General features: G+C 37.7%; 1 protein-coding gene across 9 annotated transcripts in view; it reads right to left on the bottom strand.

Annotated features, from left to right (window-relative positions):
* KTN1 (kinectin 1) overlaps positions 1 to 19,702 on the bottom strand; it is a 91,607-nt gene that overhangs the window by 61,207 nt on the left and 10,698 nt on the right. For all 9 annotated transcript variants that reach the window (XM_088149702.1, XM_007422462.4, XM_007422460.4 and 6 more), the window contains exons 2-3: positions 4,485 to 5,036; positions 2,196 to 2,333 (exon numbers count right to left, since the gene is read on the bottom strand). In XM_088149702.1, the coding sequence (XP_088005828.1) occupies positions 2,196 to 2,333; positions 4,485 to 5,007 (661 nt within the window). In that variant the 5' untranslated portion in view covers positions 5,008 to 5,036. The remainder of the gene's footprint in view (positions 1 to 2,195; positions 2,334 to 4,484; positions 5,037 to 19,702) is intronic.

A 19,702-nucleotide genomic window follows, 5' to 3' on the forward strand; every position in this document is an offset into this window, starting at 1 on the left:
TGAGAAAGTCATGAGCAGGGTTGCAAGACATATGACTCTCCAAATGTTGCTGAATGAGAGCTTCTAGTAGCTCCCGCTAAAATGGACAACCATGCTTTTGGACTAGAACATATAAATAGCTACTTTCACCGGAGTGGATAGCCCATAAAACTATATAAAAGCAGATTTATACTGAGAGGTAAATGGGACTGAAGAAGGCAGTGAGTAGAACTAGAGGCCAAAACAGCCAGAGTTAACTATTCTCTCTCTGAAAACCCTTTGTCACCCTCTTATCTCACCCCTAAGCAGCAGTGTACAGAGCTATGGACAGTCTTACCAGAGGTCTGAATTGATCTCTCACTTGCATAAGTTTAAATCAGTTCATGTGCCATGCATAGTCTGCCCACCGTGACCTAAAGACACACCCATCTTTAAATAGCAGGTTCCTTCTTCCTATCTCATCAAATAGCAATAAGAGCACATGCCCCACTTTTGCTGGTTCAGCAGCACTGCTTTAACCTAAACCAGTTTGCTGTTCAACAAATCTGGTCTGATAATGCAGGAAACAGATGCTTCCAATGCTATGGCATGGATAAAACTGAAACATTCACACCACTGCTCAAAGAAAAAGAAAAACCGGCAGAGTGGTTCTATGTCAGTTTTGAAAAGAATCACCTGAGCACCTCTATGCTAGTATCAAGACTGAAGGGACAGCATCAAAGGGTGATTTGTGAAGAGTGCCACTGCTTGAAACAAGCATGCCACTGCTTGACTCAAAAGGCAATCCTTGCTGCCTTACAGAAAAGCAGAAGAAAGAGTTCAGGGATAACAGGTACTAGTACCTACAACGGCACCAGTGTTTTATATTCATTTTTTTTAAAGGGGGGGGGCATTCCCACTAGAGAAAACAGCAACATCCTTGGTAGAAAATGTTTATCCTAAACATTAACTGGAACCCTGTTGCTAAGACATTTACTAGGGGGGAAAAAGTGTCACTACGAAGAGCCACTAAATTAAATTTCACAGTGATGACTGGGATGCCTCTTAAGATGTATTTATAAGGGTAAATGTACAGTAATAAATGCACGTCTAAAAGTAGAAACTATCTGAAATGTGTCATTAAAAATTATCACACAGAGAAAGGAGGAAATAAATAAATAAACTGACATACTGTATGCCACTTTTAAGCTTCTGGAGGAAAGGCAGGATATAATTTCTTATTTATTCAGGACTATTTTATACTGTATTTTTAACTGATTTAGCTTCTCTGTAAACCGCCCAGAGCTGTTTTTTAACAAGATGGGCAGTGACAAATGATATATAAATAAATAAATATAAATATAATTCAAATGAGTGAACATACATTGATTCAAGAACACAAACCCTTACTCTTCTTCTACCATAAGTTAATAATTGTCAGTCATGTCTTAGCTTAGGTCTTCAGTAAGAGCAAAAGAAGTTATCTCATGCCTGTCAACTGGCACCAATGTTCAGCAGACTGATGCTATTTCTGCCCCAAACACCTTTTTGTGGTCAGACAGAGCCTCCCTGGTTCTAGAAACAAATTATTGCAGGAAACTATGGACCCACAGAACTCTGAGTACTGCCATTCTTAATATCTAGCTCATGTATGTGCATTAAATATTTACAATTATAATGACTCATTTTAGTTTGTTTCTTCAGTGTAAATTAAATGGATTCCAGACTATGAAACTTTATACCATAATGCAATTGTTAACATGTAAAATAAAAAATGATTGTTTTTCACAATTAGTAAGATGGGAGAATTCTAAACCGAGTAGATTACATTCCACTAACGTAATTAAAACAAGCACAGAAATCCCCAAAGTCAAGTATCTGCGCAACACTACAAGCTAGATCTTCCAGTTTTGTCTCGCATATAAATCTTATGGGACAACTGGAGGGAAGATAACTTTCCAGTTTCAATCTCATCACTAAGCATATCTGATCCATGGGAATGATGTGGCTAGCCATTTTCCTGCTTCCTAGTGCATTTGAGAAGGAAGGCAGACTCTGAGGGTTGGCATCAAAATTAAATCCTCATTTCCCATCCACACAAGTGCACCAATTCTGATTTGATTTTAAAGTAATTTTGAGATGGAGGTTGATGTACTGGACCCAAATTGCTTAATCCAAGAAAGATCACCCACTAAAGGAGGTTATTAAAACATCAGACATAAACTGCACTGAATTACCATTATCTGTCTTTGGTTTCTTGGCGGAAACTTTCTTTTTCCCAGAGCCACTTTCTTGCTTTATCTCAGGATGCAATATGAGAGGATCTTGCTTTCTGGAGGTGGACAGAACTGAATCATTCTTGGCATCCTGGTCATCTGTAAAAAAAAAAAAGGGGGGGGGAGCTATATCAGGCTTTATACTGTACACACTAATCTATGCATGTCCATATACGTGTTTGCAGGTATGCATGTATCTTTATACGTTTATATGCGCATGCACATACCTACAACATGTTCCTCACAGACATGTACCAGTCTCAGCTGTATGGAACACATAAATTCATATGTCATATTATATGTGATACATATACATATATCAAATTAGTCCACAACAGTATGTGGCTTTGGTACTTTGACTTTAGAAAAATCAAGTAAGAAACTTCAGCTGGAACGTGAGGATAAAACCACCTTAAATTTCAACAGCCAGAGAGAAAATACCGCATGGTCACTCATGCCCTGGTCACCTCTGGGTTGGACTACTGTAATGCGCTCTACATGGGGCTACCCTTGAAGAGTATCCGGAAGTTACAGCTGGTGCAGAATGCGACGGCGCGGACAGTTCTTAATGCCCCTAGGAGGGCACATATAACACCGCTGTTGCGTGAGCTGCATTGGTTACGAGTTTGTTTCCGGGTCCAATTCAAGGTGTTGGTCATCACCTTTAAAGCCCTTCATGGCACGGGACCAGGTTATCTGAGGAACCGCCTCACCCTGGTCACTTCAGCCCATCCCACTCGGTCCAGCAGAAGGGGCAGGTTGCAGACCCCACTGGTCAGGGAATTTCGATTGGTGGGGTCTAGGCAGAGAGCCTTTTCTGCTGCAGCACCCGCCCTATGGAACATCCTGCCTCCTGAGGTCCGGTGTGCCCCCTCCCTCATGGCCTTCAGGAAAGGTATTAAATCCTGGCTTTGCCAGAAGGCCTGGGGGCCAGAGGGGGCCCCGCACCTGTGGAGATGGCTGGTGGGATGATGGGTTGCCCCCCCCCAGCATCTTACAGATTTTTATAGGGCCAAAATTAGAGGAGGTTTTTTAGGGTATTTTTAATATGTTTTTTAATGATTTATAGTTTTTAGCCATCTTGGAGAGAATTTTATTTCTTCTTTTTTATTGTGAGCCGCCCAGAGTCGCCCGTGGGGGAGATGGGCGGCATGCAAGCCGAATAAATAAATAAATAAATAAATAAATAAATTCCAAGGATGGTCAAGTATTCCATATAATTAAGACCTGTATAGTTTGGCAGGGAAGCCAAAGGTTGTGCACTGATCTTGGTAACATTGCTGAGACTAAATGTGATCATTCACATCCAGGGGGAGGGGGGGAAGACTTATTTTTCTAAAGCAAGTCCATATAGGATTATTTAGCTCTCTATATTAACTATACTGATGTTTACTGGATTGATTTATCATGCTAATCCATAGGCTAGGTTTATACATCATTCTATGCTATGATTTGTTTAGTCATGGTTTGCTCATTTAGCTATAATAAATCTTAGAATTACAAACCATAATGATTGGATTCCCTTTAATTAATCTCACTAAGCCATAAAGCTGTTTATTTTTTGCTAAGGATGCTGTGAAAACCTAGGCACTGCAATCTGTAAACCATGATTGATATCTTAATGTATATGTAAATCAGGGCACTAGGACTTGTTTAAAAAAAAAACCTCACAATTAAAACAAAGCATGGCCTAACACAATATGCAGAGGTTCTCCATAACCCTCTGAAGCCCAGGCCTCTTTCTGAAGTATACAGAAAGTATGCTATACCTGGACTGTCTTAGTATTTTAAACCAAGCAGATGTGAGAATGTCACTTACAGCCTCAGATTACCTGCCAAGAAGGAATAGCGAGCTGCCAGCAGACTCCAGTAAAGCCTCACCTTCAACGGCCAGCAACTTCGAAATGCATCACAGCCACATCCAGTAATTGTCAGGCTGTGCCTCAAAAGACTGTCAAGACTTGTTTTTGAACTCTGGGCACCTCACTTTGATTCCAGTTGATGGTGGTCATTGTAACAGATAACATTAGTAACTGGTGCCTGAACTTGCTTAATTTTACTCTTGGTTTCTCATTCCCTTTCCTTGGTGCTGTGTCATTTAATCTGTAAGCCTGCAGCCAGTGACTTTTATTCTGTAAGTGGTGGTGTGACTTGCTCTTCTACAGCAAGAATTATCTAAACAAGCACAATGAACTAATACATTACCATCCCCCATTCTGCCAAAAAACCCAGATAGTAACACAGCAATACCTATTCCATTTTTCTGCTTTTTTTGTCCGGACTTTTTTTTGGACCCAGCTGAATCTGAAGGTGGGGTGGGCTGTTTTGTTACAGGTACAGGCTCCACTTTTTTCCCTGCAGACTTAGAACTCTCCAACTCTTTTGACACAAGTTCCTCTGAATTGCTCTTGTGTTTCTTCTCCTTCTTCTTGCGCTCACGGAGACTGCTGGGGGCCTCTGTCACATTCAGCGGGACAGGAACGATGTGCTCCTCCTCTGCCCCCAAAGCATCTGCCAGTCTGAAGTCCTGAGGGGCACTTTCTGAGTCAGACTCATGGAGGTTCCCATTCTGGACCTCTTTTTTCTTGCTCTTCTTCTTCTCTGCTTTCTTTTTATCAGTCTTGCTAGGTGGAAGCTTTTGGTCCCTCTTTTGTTTGGCAAGGGCTTCATCATATAGCGTTTCTTTCATAAAAAGCCAAAAAAAGAGGAAGATAACAGCAATCACAATAGAGGGTACTAAGACGATAAAATAGGGAGACTCGTAGAATTCCATTGTGCTTTTTCTTAACTATGAGAATATATCTGCAAAGAAAATGAGGACACATGAGAATAAAATCTGTTAGGAAAGCTTTTTTCAAAGCAGTGTTTTTAACAGCCATATCACTGAAAGCAGTGGTGTTTCCAAGTAGCTGACCAATAATGAGAATATTTTCAATTTTTTCAATCAATAAAATAAAAAAATCAATAATAAGAATACAATGTTTAGAATGAAGCAAAAGGAGAGAAGAGAAGCAAAACTACTTCACTGTGTCTGATGAAGAGAGGAGGATTTTGGTTTGGTTATCTTAGTTGTTACTTAACAGCAGCCATTCCAACCTAAGAACTTTAAACAATGATGCCCAAGATTGCTTTTTTCTTCTTCCCTCCCCAATCCTGCTTCTTGTATGCACTGCCTTTTAAATTATAAAATTGAAGAAATTGATTACGTAAGCTGTTTTAGATTTTTTTTACCTCATCACACATTATAATTATATACTTCAAACTATTAAAATCATTTTTCATACAACAAAATTAATGGCAAGATAAACTTTCCTGAAAGGAAAGCAGCAAGACAACATTTGAATTCTTAGTTTATCTTAGGAAAGTCCTTAGTTTAGGAAAAAGACTTGCTACCTCATCTATGGAGTAGTAGTCAACAAAATTCCTCTAAGGTGAAATTTCTACAACCCAAGTTAAAGTTGTAATAAAATTATTTATTTGATTTAAATTCTGTCTTTCTACTCAGAGTACAAGAGATAGTTAGCAGTGACTACAATACAAATTCATATCTTTAAAAAACAGTAATTTAATCAGCTACTTAAAATCTAGGGAAAAGGACACAATCATCAAGCTTCCTAAATGAAAGGAATGGGGGAGAGGGGCAAACATAACACCAATGAAATTACATTACATAGCTACAATGCTAGATTAGCATATATAGCCAAAAAGAACCCAGGAATTCCAGAATAAAGTATGGGTGGACTGAGTTAGGATGGGTCAGTCAGTGGTAGGTTTATAAAGTTAAAAAAAAAAAACATTATAGTACTACATACACATACTGAAATTCTATACGCCTACATATTGGGTTTGAAAAACATGCTATGGAAATAAAACATGTTTAGCCCTTCTTCCTGCCCACATTAAATACCAAGCCTACAAGCTCCAAAATTTCCCTAGCACCCTACTTTGAAATATGTGGACAACCCTTTCCCTTTCTGGTAAAGGAGATGATGTCTGCTAACTTGCCCCTTCCTGGAGAGGCCCTTTCTATTGCCTTGTCTCCAATCTCCTTTTTCTGGGAAAGGTTCCTGAGAAGATAGTGGGGCTTCAGTTATCAAGTGCCCTAAAAGAAACAGTTCAGTCAGAATTCACGGTTGGGCCTGAGACAGAAACAGCACTGGTCACTCTGGTGGATGATCTTCACCAGGACCTAGATGACAGAGTGCAACCCTTCTGGTAGTCTTGGTTCACTTAGCAGCATTCACTATCATCAAATGTGGTATCCTTCTGAAATGTTTGCAATGGATGGGAGTCTAAGGCACTGCTTTTTTGTACTTCACTCTCCTTGAGTGGGTAGTTTCAATCAAAGGAATGGGAAGGAAATATCAGCTCCCTTGTCAAGCACTGCAGGGTTTGGTCTTCCCTGTAGCACTTCGTAACGTCTATATGAAGCCTCTGAAGAGATCATCTTTTGATTTGGGGAAGGAGGGTAATTGATTATGTGCTATCAAGTCATTTTCAACTCCTAGTGACCACATGGATTTTCTCCATGATGATCTATCCCTAACCTGTTCTTTCAAGTCTCCCAATAGCTAACTCATCACCACTGTAGCTGAATCTATCCATCTTGCTGCTGGTCGTCCTCTTCTTCTCTTTCCTTCTACCTTTCCCAGAATTAGTCTTTTCCAGAGAGCTAGGTAAATCAAAATGCCAGGCCAAGCAAGAGATGCTATGGAAGTCTTGATCTCATACTTGGAAGCTGCTGGTGTCTGGGTGGGAGAAAACAGGCTGAAGCTAAACTCTAGTGAGACAGATTGGTGTCTGTCCAGCCCCAACATTAATGATTAAGTGCATCCTTTGGCACATCAAATTCATCCAATGTGTCACCATACAGGCAATTTAGCTTATACACTCCCTCAATTCTTAATTTTCAGAGTCTATCCTTACAGAATGGCAGGGTTCTTTGTATCTTGTCCATCATCTCAAATGTATGCTTCTATATTTGTGACCCAATGTTTTTCTTGAGGAAGGATGCAACGCTGCCTCTTCTAAGGCAAGAGGCAATACCCCCTCAATCAAGGATGCATGTTCCCCTGCCTTTACCCAGTTATTATTTCCCTAACAGCTTTCACTAGGACAAAGGCTCAGCACACAGGTGGATAAGCTAACAGCACAAAAAAATCCTGTCAACTTCCCTGAGACAAATGGAAGATTTGCAAACTGTTCATAGTCCTTTTAATTTTTTTCCCTCTACTTACATGCCTTATGGTATATCCATAACTTAGAAAGGCATTATACAGGTTTTGAATTTCCTTCAGTTTGCTAGTTGCATCACTTATTTCATTAGCCCTGTTCATTACTGACTTAGTAACAGATCTTTTTTGTTGAATGTGGTGATGTGATTAAGATTAAGTGTCAATATATGTTTTCTTTCTATTCCTATCATTACCTCACTTCACCAGAACACCCCAAAATGACAAACTATTGCTATTCTCAATTTTCATGTTCTTATTTTATGGTCTTGTGTTGCTCATTTAGTTAGTTTAAAAATTTCCTAAGCTCCTCTTTTCTGTACTGCCACAAGATAAAATGTCATTGACATATATAAGCCAATACTTTGGCTGCAGAGATATAGATTTTAAAGCTGCCTGCTTAAAGTCATCCATACACACACACACACATAGAGGCAATAACTGCTGATAATGGTGGTGCCATAGCTGTTCCAGATTTCTGTTCATAATAAACTACCTAAAGTAAGAACCAAGGTAACATATAAAATAAAATTGTCAGAGTAGAGAGAGTTACAATGAATAAACTTGGATAGTTTATGGAATTGCAGAATTAAACAAAATGAAAAGAACATTGGGCTTAAAAACATAGGACAGCCCCAGAATTATTAGAGGGGCAAGAGAAATGTATAAACATCTAAATAATTTGAACAGGACAGTCATTAACTGTCATCTAAACAGAGTTAACTGGTATGGGGAATTCTGCTCCATTGAATAGAAGCAATATATAAGGATGTGACATCTGTTGCCAAGTTCAGTTTCAGATCTGCTCAGGAGTAAAAAATGTCAGCACACAACCATTGCCTCAGGTGGCATTACTTAGAAGTCATTTCAGCACTAAATAGTAGTTGTGAAAAATTTCCCTCTATGTGTTGCTATGTTGTTGAATGATTTTGTTATTTGTTTTTCCGGGCAAGAAAATTTTGCAAGGTAGTTGTTGATGCCTTTACAGTACAACCCTGAAGTTCAACAGCACTCCACTTCTGAATATTGAATGTCTGTGCAATTTTTTCAGAATTAGTTATCTACAGTAATTATTACTGGAAAAAAGATGTTGGGTTGACTGCATATCTAGTCAAGAGTTGCAACACAGCTTACATTCCCAAGTTATCTTGATAAGAACACAGCTGTCCTACAATCAGTCCATTTGGTCTGGCAGTTTGCATGCTGTATGAAAATCTACAGAACTATATAAGCCACTAAAATGCTCCTTCCTCTGGCTCTTGCTCCTAGTCTCCAAGTTTACAGATACAGTCTAAATGGCAACTTATATTTCACTGAATCTCGTAAGCAACTCAACTGTTATAATTCTTGTTTTGCCTTATGGTGGAATAATTGGGAGTACAATTTTAGTTATCTGATTAGACCATTAAATTTAGTTTCTGGAATTTAACAGGACAACTATTTTTCCATCCCTACTAACTTAGCTGAAGTTACCCACTTTTATGGTATGCAGCCATAACTTAAAAGCAGGACATTTTTTTAAAGAACTATGATATGAGACACAGAGGATTGGGACTTCCTTCTATATTGAGACACACCTGAGCATGTTTGGAAGATCTAAATTAGTGGCCCAATCAGGGAAGTGATTTTAATGTACAAGTAGTCCTCATTTAATGACCATTTGTTTAGCGACCATTCAAAGTTACAACAATGCTGAACAAAGAGGCTTACAACTTGCACTTACAACTGTCACAGCAGTTTTCTGGTCCCTATTGTGGTCATTAAGTGAGGACTACCTGTAATTAAAAATAGTTAATAGGATAGAAAATAACACATGTAAATAAATCAGTGCAAGATGAATATAGCTTTTTCAATACTTTATTTACTAAGTAAAGCCTCTCCTCTAGCCCCTCTTGCTCTCTGAAATCTAGTTTGAAATATCCTCAATCCATCCAAAGCAGATCAATGGAGGGCATGCAAGGAATAGGGAATTCCATTCCAGCTGTTTCCACTCTGCTCCAAATACAACCCAGTTAGTGGTACTCAATATGATAAAACCTTCACGCACCACACATAGGTTTTCCAAACTGCGGTCTGTACTAAGCTGAAGATATTATGAATGTTATCACCTCATTGGATCATGTACAAATTAAAAAGTAAATAACTAACACATATACAGAAGTTGAACTCGTGATCTTTGCAAAAACAACCATACATAAAATAAAGGACAATGTTTTCAATTAAAATTAATAGAAAACCAACATTTCACAAACACATAGGACTCTATGAAGGCAGTTAAAAGAAAAAATACATCAGTAAAATGAGCAATATTAAGAAAAAGTATGAAGCACATTACAACTAGAAATAGTTATGCTAAAAACATAGAAACAAGATAGAAATGTTCTTTTGATTGAACAAAATGTAGGTGGCTAAGAACACAAATGAAAACTTTAGTTACATGGCATGCTGAAGGCCATACTATAGATGTGGGAAGAGTCAGGATCCAATGTGGTTTTAAGGGTGAAATCAATCATTTTGCCCCATAATCCCCTCCATTTTTTAAAAATGGTTGAACTTTTGCACCGCATCCAAACTGGGATTCTGGAGAGCTACATATGGCCTGGGACTATACTTTCTGCACCTGAATATTCTCTTCTCTTTTGTTAGGGTATTATGATGAGACAATCAACTGAATTAGGGAAATAATTTTTAAAAACAAAACTAATATAGTTACCCTATTATGTTCTGTTTGGTTTGTCTGTCCTATGTTTAATGTTGCTGAGTTTTGACCATAATGAAGTGCTTCATTTTATTTCATTTTTATTTCAGATAAAAGATACAATGGAGTATATTTATATTGATGGAAACAAATTCTACTGATGGAATGGAGGGAAATTTTCCCTTTCTTGCAGAATCCAAGCAGTAAGTTTTAGACTGACTTAAGTTCCTAATCATTTGGATTGACTTCTGAGGTTCCAGTCACAAGTATAACAATAATGCTCATGCTATTTTATGAGGTTTTTAATTTTTCTTACCTATTATTTTTATGTTTCAGTTTTCTACTTTATATCAAGAGTATAATAAGTGTTAAGAGGAGGAACAGAATAGCATAAAAGAATTTAGAGTGACTTGAGGAAGGTAGGAAAGAGCCATTAAGAGCAGAAGGAAGGAAGAAGCTGTTAAGGAGTGAGTTGGGCAAGAAATTACACAACCAAGAGATGGAAGGAAGCATGAGAAAGAAATTCATTTAGTATATTTAGCATAATAAGATGGGCCTGAGAAAAACTTTGGTAGGCCTACTTCAAAGGCCTGGCAAAAAGTTCCAAACAGCAGCATAAATGAAAAACGATCTAGGTGTCTTGGTGGATCACAAGAGAAACATGAGCCAACATTGTGATACAACTGCAAAAAAAGTAAATGCATTCCAGGCTGCATCAACAGAGGTATAGTGTCAAGATCAAGAGCAGGCATTACTCCTCTTTATTCTGAATCGGTCAGACTAGACTTAGAATACTGCATGCAGTTCTGGATATATTTTAGGAAGCATGCTGACAAACTGGAGCATGTCTAGAGTAGAGCAATCAAGACGATAAAGAGCCTGGAAGGAAAAACCTATCAAGAATGGTTGAAGATATTGGGTATGTTTACCCCAGAGAAGAGAAAAATGCAGGGAGACAATATAGCTAGCTTTGGGTATCTGAAGGGCTGTCATGTAGAAGGAGGGGCAGAACTGTTCAGAATTGCTCCAGAAGTCAAGAAGCAATGTGTGTAAATCACAAGAAAGTACATTTTGGGTGGGGATCAGGAAAAATTCCTAATGATAAGAGTAGTTCAACAAGGAAATTGATGTCTTAGGAGACAGTAGATTCTCCTCCACTGGAGGTGTTTAATGGAGACTTACACTATATCCTATGGCTCTACAATTCAATGTATGACTCTGTGTGTTGTGGAAAACCAATTGTTAACAGCAACACAATTCTCACTAGTTCCTTCCAAGAACATATATTAATCAATCCCCAGTTTTTAAGAGAGAGCCAAACATAAAACAATTATTCCTTAATGAGAGAACCATCTTTATTGGGCACTTATGGGCTTCTTCAGTTCAACCACTGAAATTGTGTTTGCCTCTGAAGTTAAGTATAAGCAGTGAGAACAAGTGGATATGGCTCATTAGCTGTCCATGGCTTGCTTAGCCAAGCATAACATGCAAACACTGGATGCTGATTTTGTGTGCTAAGAAGAACCTACAATACACAGCCAGCCTTGTTCTTTAATTTCTTCTAAGATGGAAGATCCCCACATTCATACATCATGTTAAACTCACACAATCAACTTGTAGTTAGAGACTGCAGGAACCTGTGAGCGTATGTATTTATTCATTTATTTATATATCATGTTTATATAGCTGCCCATCTCACACAAAGTGACTCTGGGAGGCGTACAATGATTAAATAACACATGTATAAAAACAATAATTATAAAAGATAAAAAGTGATTATTAAAATACAACATCAAAAAGTTTAAAAGTTTAAAATTTTAAAATATACAAACCCCATGGAGAGAGAATATTAATCACAGTGGAGCCATCTAAGAATGTCTCTGGTTCCCAAAGACCCCCAGGGTTATTTATCACTAATCCAGGCTTATGGCTTAGCCTGATGTGCTAACTGACCCTATAGGATGAGAAGGCCTATATTACTATTGTGTATCAGTCATTTCATTTCACTGGTGTCAGGAAGGAAGTGCAAATCTCCAAAGTACTAAGTCCTCTATACAAAGATCTTTTCCTGAAGATACTGGAAGAACTGTTAAGTGATATTCACATCCACAAGCCAAAAAAAATTGTGACAGATCTCCTTAGGGATCCCAGCAGATTTTTTATTCATGTACATTTATTCTAGCTGAGGCACTAAAGTGTAAAATTGTGTGTATTTGTATGTAGCCTAAATTAAACAATATAGGATAGGCTGTGTGCCAAAGAATCATTATACGATGCTACTAAGAATGCAAATTGTATTAAACAACAAGACTTCTGAACTTTAAACTCTCAGAAAAAATAAATCTTCATCTGGTCAATGAACATTAATCTTTTTCATGTGGCCTAAAAGACATATACAGATAAAACCAGATAATACACTCTGAATACCAGAATGAGAATATACCTTCAAATGATATATGATTTTTCATCACGATCATAAGATCTTATACATGTTTAACTCAACCCAGTTTTCTGGGTTTGCATGATAGAGAACCACACACTAACCAGGTCAGCTAAATTCATACAACATGCTATGGTAATTTATGGCTGTGTATCATGTGAATGCTATCTTTGTATTCTGAGTTCCAAGTAACAACATTCTTGTTCTAAACTACTTTTTCCCTGATCTGACAAATGCCACAGACATCATTAAATAATAGTGCATGCTACTTTGGGTTTATAAAGACTTTAGCATCACAAAACTATCAATCCAGCATTAAAAGCTTGTGGTAATTAGAGCAAGGAACCCCCTGAAGATCTTTATATATATAGAACAGAACATGCATTCCATTAATTATTCTGTAGCCAAACTTCTTAAAGTGTTTCTGAAAGCCAAAGCAATTCAGACTATATGGGTTAAACCAAACCTGTTCCAATTTAATGCCTCCTAGATGTGCTGGATTACAACTCACCTCAGATAGAGAAGGCTAATCAGCTGTTTGCTATTTGTGCCACCTAACAATCAGGCCGTTGTACATTTTTTAAACCACTGAATGGGACTCAACTTTCAAGCAGTTAATAGTCAAGTCTTCCCTTACTCCTACCCTTTGAACTGATGACTAAGAACTATGTGATCATGCCAGAGCACAGTTGGGGAATGGTACAGCTTATAAATTGAATATCGCACTGAGCAAGTGGAATCAGGGTGTTAAGCAGATAGCTAGCCAGCTCTCAAATGTATCTCAAAAGTTAAAACCAGCCAATCTTAATGTGTTGTGTAACTGAAACCCCTGCAACAGTAAGAACCTTGGTTTAGAATAGGTTATAACAAATCTGGAAGAAATTAAGGAGAATATGAATCCTCTTTGTACAATGTTTCCTGCATAATGAACCACAGAACCACACAAGTGTTGAACATATATTTAAATGACAGCCAGTGAAGACAGTGAGATGGGCAACGCACCAGCCTTTATTAATACAGCCAAACATGAGCGAACATGGAGTTGAAGTCCAACATCATCTGAAGGCCATATATTGCTCACTCACACCCTGGATTAGAAGGAGACACAAGTTCAAAATTCCCCTAAGTGTATGGAGCCACAGAGATGATCTTGAAAAAATATCCAGAAACTGTTAATTTGGGACAGCTAAACTAGCACACAGGAGTAATATGAGGATAAAATTGGAAGGGGGTTGTTATGTATACCACTTTGAATTCCTGGAGGAATATAAATACAAAAAGCAAGCAACTAAATTATTACTTGTACAGTATCATTATAAATTTGATAAAGATAAGTTGAAACGCAGTACAAATTTTATATTGGTTAAAGGAGCACTGCTTCATTTCTATTGTTATAGTTTTTAGCCAGCTTTCATTATTTTTGTTAACAAAGTTATTGTAATAAAGCAGTTTGGTCTATTTTTAAACACAGGCAAAATCCAGAGTCTTTTAAATCTTGCACTTCTTCTGTTAATTAAACTCATCCAATTAAGCCTTTTGTTGAGCTCTCCAAATATCCTCTGGGTAAATGCTTTCCATTCCAACCATAACAGAGAGACATCTGCATCATCTGGTGGGCTACTATATATGTCCTCAAGATATTAACTAATTGGACACCATACAAAGTAAGTCCAGAAGTATTTAGTTTTAACCAAATTCACATTGCATTGAAAACAAAAGTTTGCTAATATGTCAACAATGTCAGCACCAGACACCAGTTTTAGATGTGATTACATTCTCTCATAAAGAGCATTCCTTGAATCCCAGCTGTTATTGGATTTTCAAGTGGTGGCTGTAGCAAGGAACACATCTGTGCCAAAAGCAACTGTTCCTGAGTTGGCTGGACTTGGCAACAATTATCTGCACCTCAGTTACAAACCACCTTGTCTAGTGCCTGGCTACTCTTAAAAATGTGCCATATATTTTAACTGGTACAAAATATGGTGGCTGGACTATTAATCAGCACCAACTATAGAGATCTCATGATGCTGGTTCTGAAAGATGTCCACTGGGTGTTAGTCACCCACTGGGCACAATTTAAGATGCTGAGGATAAGTTTTAAAGCCGTAAGTAGCTTAGGGCATGATTATTTGAAGAACTTTGTCTCCTGCTATGAGCCTGCTCAGTTACTTAGATCAGCAGGAGAGGCCCTTTTGAAAATGCCTTTATTCCCAGAAGGTGATTATCTGGCAAAGAAAAGGCCTTTTCCTGTGTGGCTATGAAATGCTCTCCCAGAGAGGTACAGCCATGTGAAAAAGTAAGTACACCTCATGTAAAGTTTTTTTCTTTTTTCACATATGTAGACATATCAATATCAATAAAAGCTGTAAAGATTTGGCTCTTCACCCACGCCTTCACTGAGGGAAAATGAGAACCCTCACTTTATCATGCTTGCCAACTTTTGTATTTATTTTTTATATTTGATTGATTTTATTGCAATCTCTTTGATTGTTGTGAGCCAGCCATAGTTGTTGAGGGTCAGGCAGCATATAAGTTTAAATAATAATAATAATAATAATAATAATAATAATAATAATAATAATAATAATAAAATAATTATTATTAATAATAATAATTATTATTATTTACTATTATTTCTTCATTCAAACAGTATATAAAGATAAAAGTGATGCAACTGAACAAAAAAACTATGAAAAATTGACTTTGCAAATATTTAACAAAAAAAATAACAGATATGCCGTTTCCTTCTGTGGGAAAAGTAAGTACACCCTTAGTTCTAATATTTGGTATTGCCCCCTTTGGTAGAAACAACCTCATGCAGGCATTTCTTATAACTGTCTACCATTCTCTGACATTGACTGGGAGGAATTTTTTCCCACTACTCTGTGCAGAATATTTTCAGCTACGTGATACTGGAGAGGTTTCTTGCATGCACAGCCCACTTCAAATCACCCCACAGCATCTCGATGGGATTTAGATCTGTGCTTTGACTTGGCCATTCCAGAACCCTCCATTTCTTTTCTTTTTCAGCAATTCCTTGATGGATTTACTGGAATGCTTAGGGTCACTGTCATGTTGCAAGATCTACTTTCAGTTGAACTTAAATATTCTAACTGATGTTCTCACATTATTCTCAAGTACCCTCTGGTACAACAAAGAATTCACAGTGGATTCTATGATGGTGAGCTGCCCAGGCCCTGACGTAGCAAAGCACCCCCAAACCATAACATTTCCACCACCATGCTTTACAGTTGGTATCAGGTTCTTCTGTGAAATGCTGTCTGGTTTTCACCAAACATGTCTTCTGCTACAAAGGCCAAATAATTCTATCTTTGGCTCATTTGTCCAGAGCACATTATTCCGGAAGTCCTTGTCTTTGCCTAGGTGTTCATGAACAAACTTTAGTCTTGCCCTGATGTTCTTTCTGGGCAGCAAAGGATTTTTCCTGGCACACCTTCCATATAATCTAATTTGCGCAGCTTCTTTTGAATGGTAGATACATGCACTTTGACATCAATAGTGGCGAGAGCTACTTATTGGTCATGTGATGAAATTCTGGGCTTCTTTCAGCATCTTGTATTCTGCTCTCAGGCTGAACTTGCTGGGACAGCCTGGCCAAATTGACAGTTGTCTGAAATCTTGTCCACTTGCAGAAGATCCTCTAGACAGTGGAATGATTGATGTCTAATTGTTTGGCTATTTTTTTTAAATCTCTTCCCAGATTCACAGGCATCTGTAACCTTTCTGATGGCCTCAGAGAGTTCTTTCGATCTTAGCATGGCAATACCATACACTTCAACAACAAAGAGCAAATTAAACTAAAGGCAGGTTCCTCCCAAATCCTCTCTAATTATGTTCTAATCATTTGCACCTGATGTGGTACACCTGATTCTAATTTTAGGTATCTGAGGTAGTGATAAATGTAGGGGTGTACTTACTTTTTCCACATGTGAAATTTGCATTAATGTTTACACAATTACACAATGGACTACAAAAACTAAGTGGTGCATATTTGTTATATTATATCCCCCATATCTATCAATATTGTTGAAATGAAGACCACATATCGTATTTGAAATATGTGGAAAAAGTCAAAAATTTCAATGGGGTATACTTACTTTTTCACATGATTGTATATTTGGCTCACCTGCCTACCAGACTGTCTAATGATAAAGAGATAAAGTTACCCCATGTGGAATGCAGATTTTGAAGATTTCCCTCAACAGTTCATTAGGGACATGAACAATTTATCCCTAGAAAAAGAACAAGCAGAAACTTCAGGTAAATTTTCACCCACACTTCAGTTCAGGAAATAAATTTCAGCAGGTAGCAGCACCTGGCCAACACTTATAGGCTTGGAAGCTACAAAAAGTCAAGCTAAGCTAGTATCTGGCTAGATATGGTAGGAGGAGAACCTGTTAGGTTCTGATGCAAAAAATGCATCTGATGAAGTGAGCTGCAGCTTGCGAAAGCTTATGCTTTTTAATAAAATCTGTTAGTTGGAAGAAGTGCTACCTGACTCTTTTTGATTTCTTGGAAACCTGGAAATGTCAGAGTGGTAGATTAAAGTGAAAAGCTTAAAAAAAAATCCCAAAAGGTGGCAATGGCAAATAATTTCTGTATTGTCAAAAAAATTACAAAGACGTGTCCCTGTAGATACCAGTCGTCGACTTACTTACCTCAGGAATTAAAAAAAAGAACATGTTTTCCTTTTATCATTCTTTCCTTATCCACATTTCTAAGTAAATGAAGGAAGAAAGCTTCTCCTCCACATATTTATGTCTAAATACTGTAAGGGGGATTGAGAAGTGCTAGCAAGGTTACACAGTCCAGATATTATTGAAAAACCGCTGATTGTTTATGTGCCATCAAGTCATTTTTGACTCTTGGCAACCACATAGATAGATTTTCTCCATGAGCTAGCAGAAAAACTACTAGCTCTCCAAATATGTTTTTACCTTGACCTACCAGTACTATCCTAGCTCATATAAACTCCATGGCAACTCTAACAAGTGTTAGCTACAAAAGGGAAAATAATCAATTTAATTAGATGTGAAACTCCAGCAAAATCTGAAAATTATAATTTATGTTGGAGCATTATATGAAAGATGCTTATGTAACCCAAACCAAAAATGCAACCAATTCACTATGCCCCATATCCAGGATCAACAATCAGACTGGAAGACATTACAAGGTTCTAAAAACAGAGCAGAGTCAATGTCTCTTTTGTGTCAATTCTGAAACATAATCAACACGAAAACTAGAAAGCACTGCATTCCTCTTTCTCAAACACGCAGGTATAAAAATGTAGCTTGGCAAAGTTTCAAGGACTTGGAATGGGGCAGGGAAGAGAAAACAGAGAATTGTTGCATTTTTGCAATTTGCACGTCAACAGAATAGTAAACTGGTCAATCACTAAATAATTATTACGTTTTATCCTATGGAGGGTGGGCACTATAGTTCACTGCAACCCAGCATATCAGGAAGACATGAAACTGGGAAAGACCTTGTTGCATCCATAATGGAGAGGACAGAGGAATCTATGCCCATTTGTTTTGTTTAAAACTCATTTCTTCCAAGACAGAAAACAATTCCCTCTTTTATGAAATCAGCCACACCATCTATGTAAAATTTTAAAGTGAGAAGAGAACAAGCATGGGGAAAGCAATGGGGGAAGAAGTCTCACATTTCAAATTCTTAAAAAAAGAAGCACGAATGCCAACAAGTGCTATACCTAGTTAACAGATTTCTCCAATTGCCAGACAAGATTCAGTATCTTAGTGCAAGGGTACATGACTTCCTATACGGGGTGTCACATTTTTAAATACCCAATCAGGCTTGTGCGGGCTAAGTGGGACTCCCACTTTGCCTGAGCAAGCCCACAGTGTACTTGTGCATGGAAAAAAGGAGCAAAATCTGAATGAATATACAGGTAATCCATTGTACCTTGCCATCTGCCAAAACCTCCTGCCAATCACAGCAGTTTTATTATTTATTCATTTTGTTAATTTTATTGGGGGGAAGGGGGTGCAACAACTTTATTTATAATTTATTTATAAATTTAATAAAATTTGAGAACACCTGTCTTCCTGCACTAGGTTCTCAACTAGGGTAATATGCCACACAGGTGAGATTCAGTAGTAGTCTAGATAGGACACAAGATAAATTGCTGAAACTTTAACAAACCTTTTAAAATTACTATAAATAATTTTACCATAATGCCTGTAAACATATAAATGACTACCCTTCTTAAAAATTAATAGTTTAGTAATAGTTATATTATTTTTCCATGTTCTTCCAGTCAATCATGCAAACAGCAGGAGAGACAGAGAATTCTTAGAAGCCTGGCACTCAAATAAATGGGCCATCAATAGATCACTGGAGCTAGATATGATCTATTACTGATACAGGCCACTATGTGTGGCCTGCCTATGAAACAGACCAATCAAAATAGAAACACCACCATTGCCAGCAACCAATTAATTGACACTTCCTTCAAACCTGTTATTACTATCCAACCTTGGTATTGATCTCCTGAAGCCCAGAGAACCTGACTGCTAAGCGTGTACAGGAAACCTAGGCTACATCTATTTTTAGCAGTTTCTTATATTCAATAATTTGCCCAAATAAAGAGATGGCACTTGAAAATGTGTACTGACTGTCCCAACTGGTGCCTTCCAGATGTGTTGACCTTCATATCTCATATTCTCTAGTCAGCATAATTTTAAATTACTGATGCACTCAGTATAATACAAAGGACCAAACAAATTGCACAATTGTTTTGTTACTTATTATTCCAATAATCCCAAACTTTCTACATCCATTCCTTGTTTAGCAACCGAGTTCCATTCCAAGGACCAGGTCATTAAGCAAATGGTCACTAAGTGAACACACGACAGACAGAAAGACGCTGGAAAGATCTCTGGTTGCTGCTGACTTATTCGGATAAAGTTATCTTGTACAACTATACCAGTGTTACTCTCACTCCAATGTGCGTTGTTGTCAGGTGCATGAAATTTGGTCGTAAATGGGTGCATTGGTCAGAAAAATTAATTTTTATTACTATCATATCTGCAAATGGCAGCCCACTAAGGCAGTC

The sequence above is a fragment of the Python bivittatus genome, unplaced genomic scaffold (genome assembly GCF_059951505.1).
Source record: "Python bivittatus isolate LINGU-HERP-01145 unplaced genomic scaffold, Pbiv_v1 ctg000580_np1212, whole genome shotgun sequence".
Lineage (NCBI taxonomy): Eukaryota > Metazoa > Chordata > Lepidosauria > Squamata > Pythonidae > Python > Python bivittatus.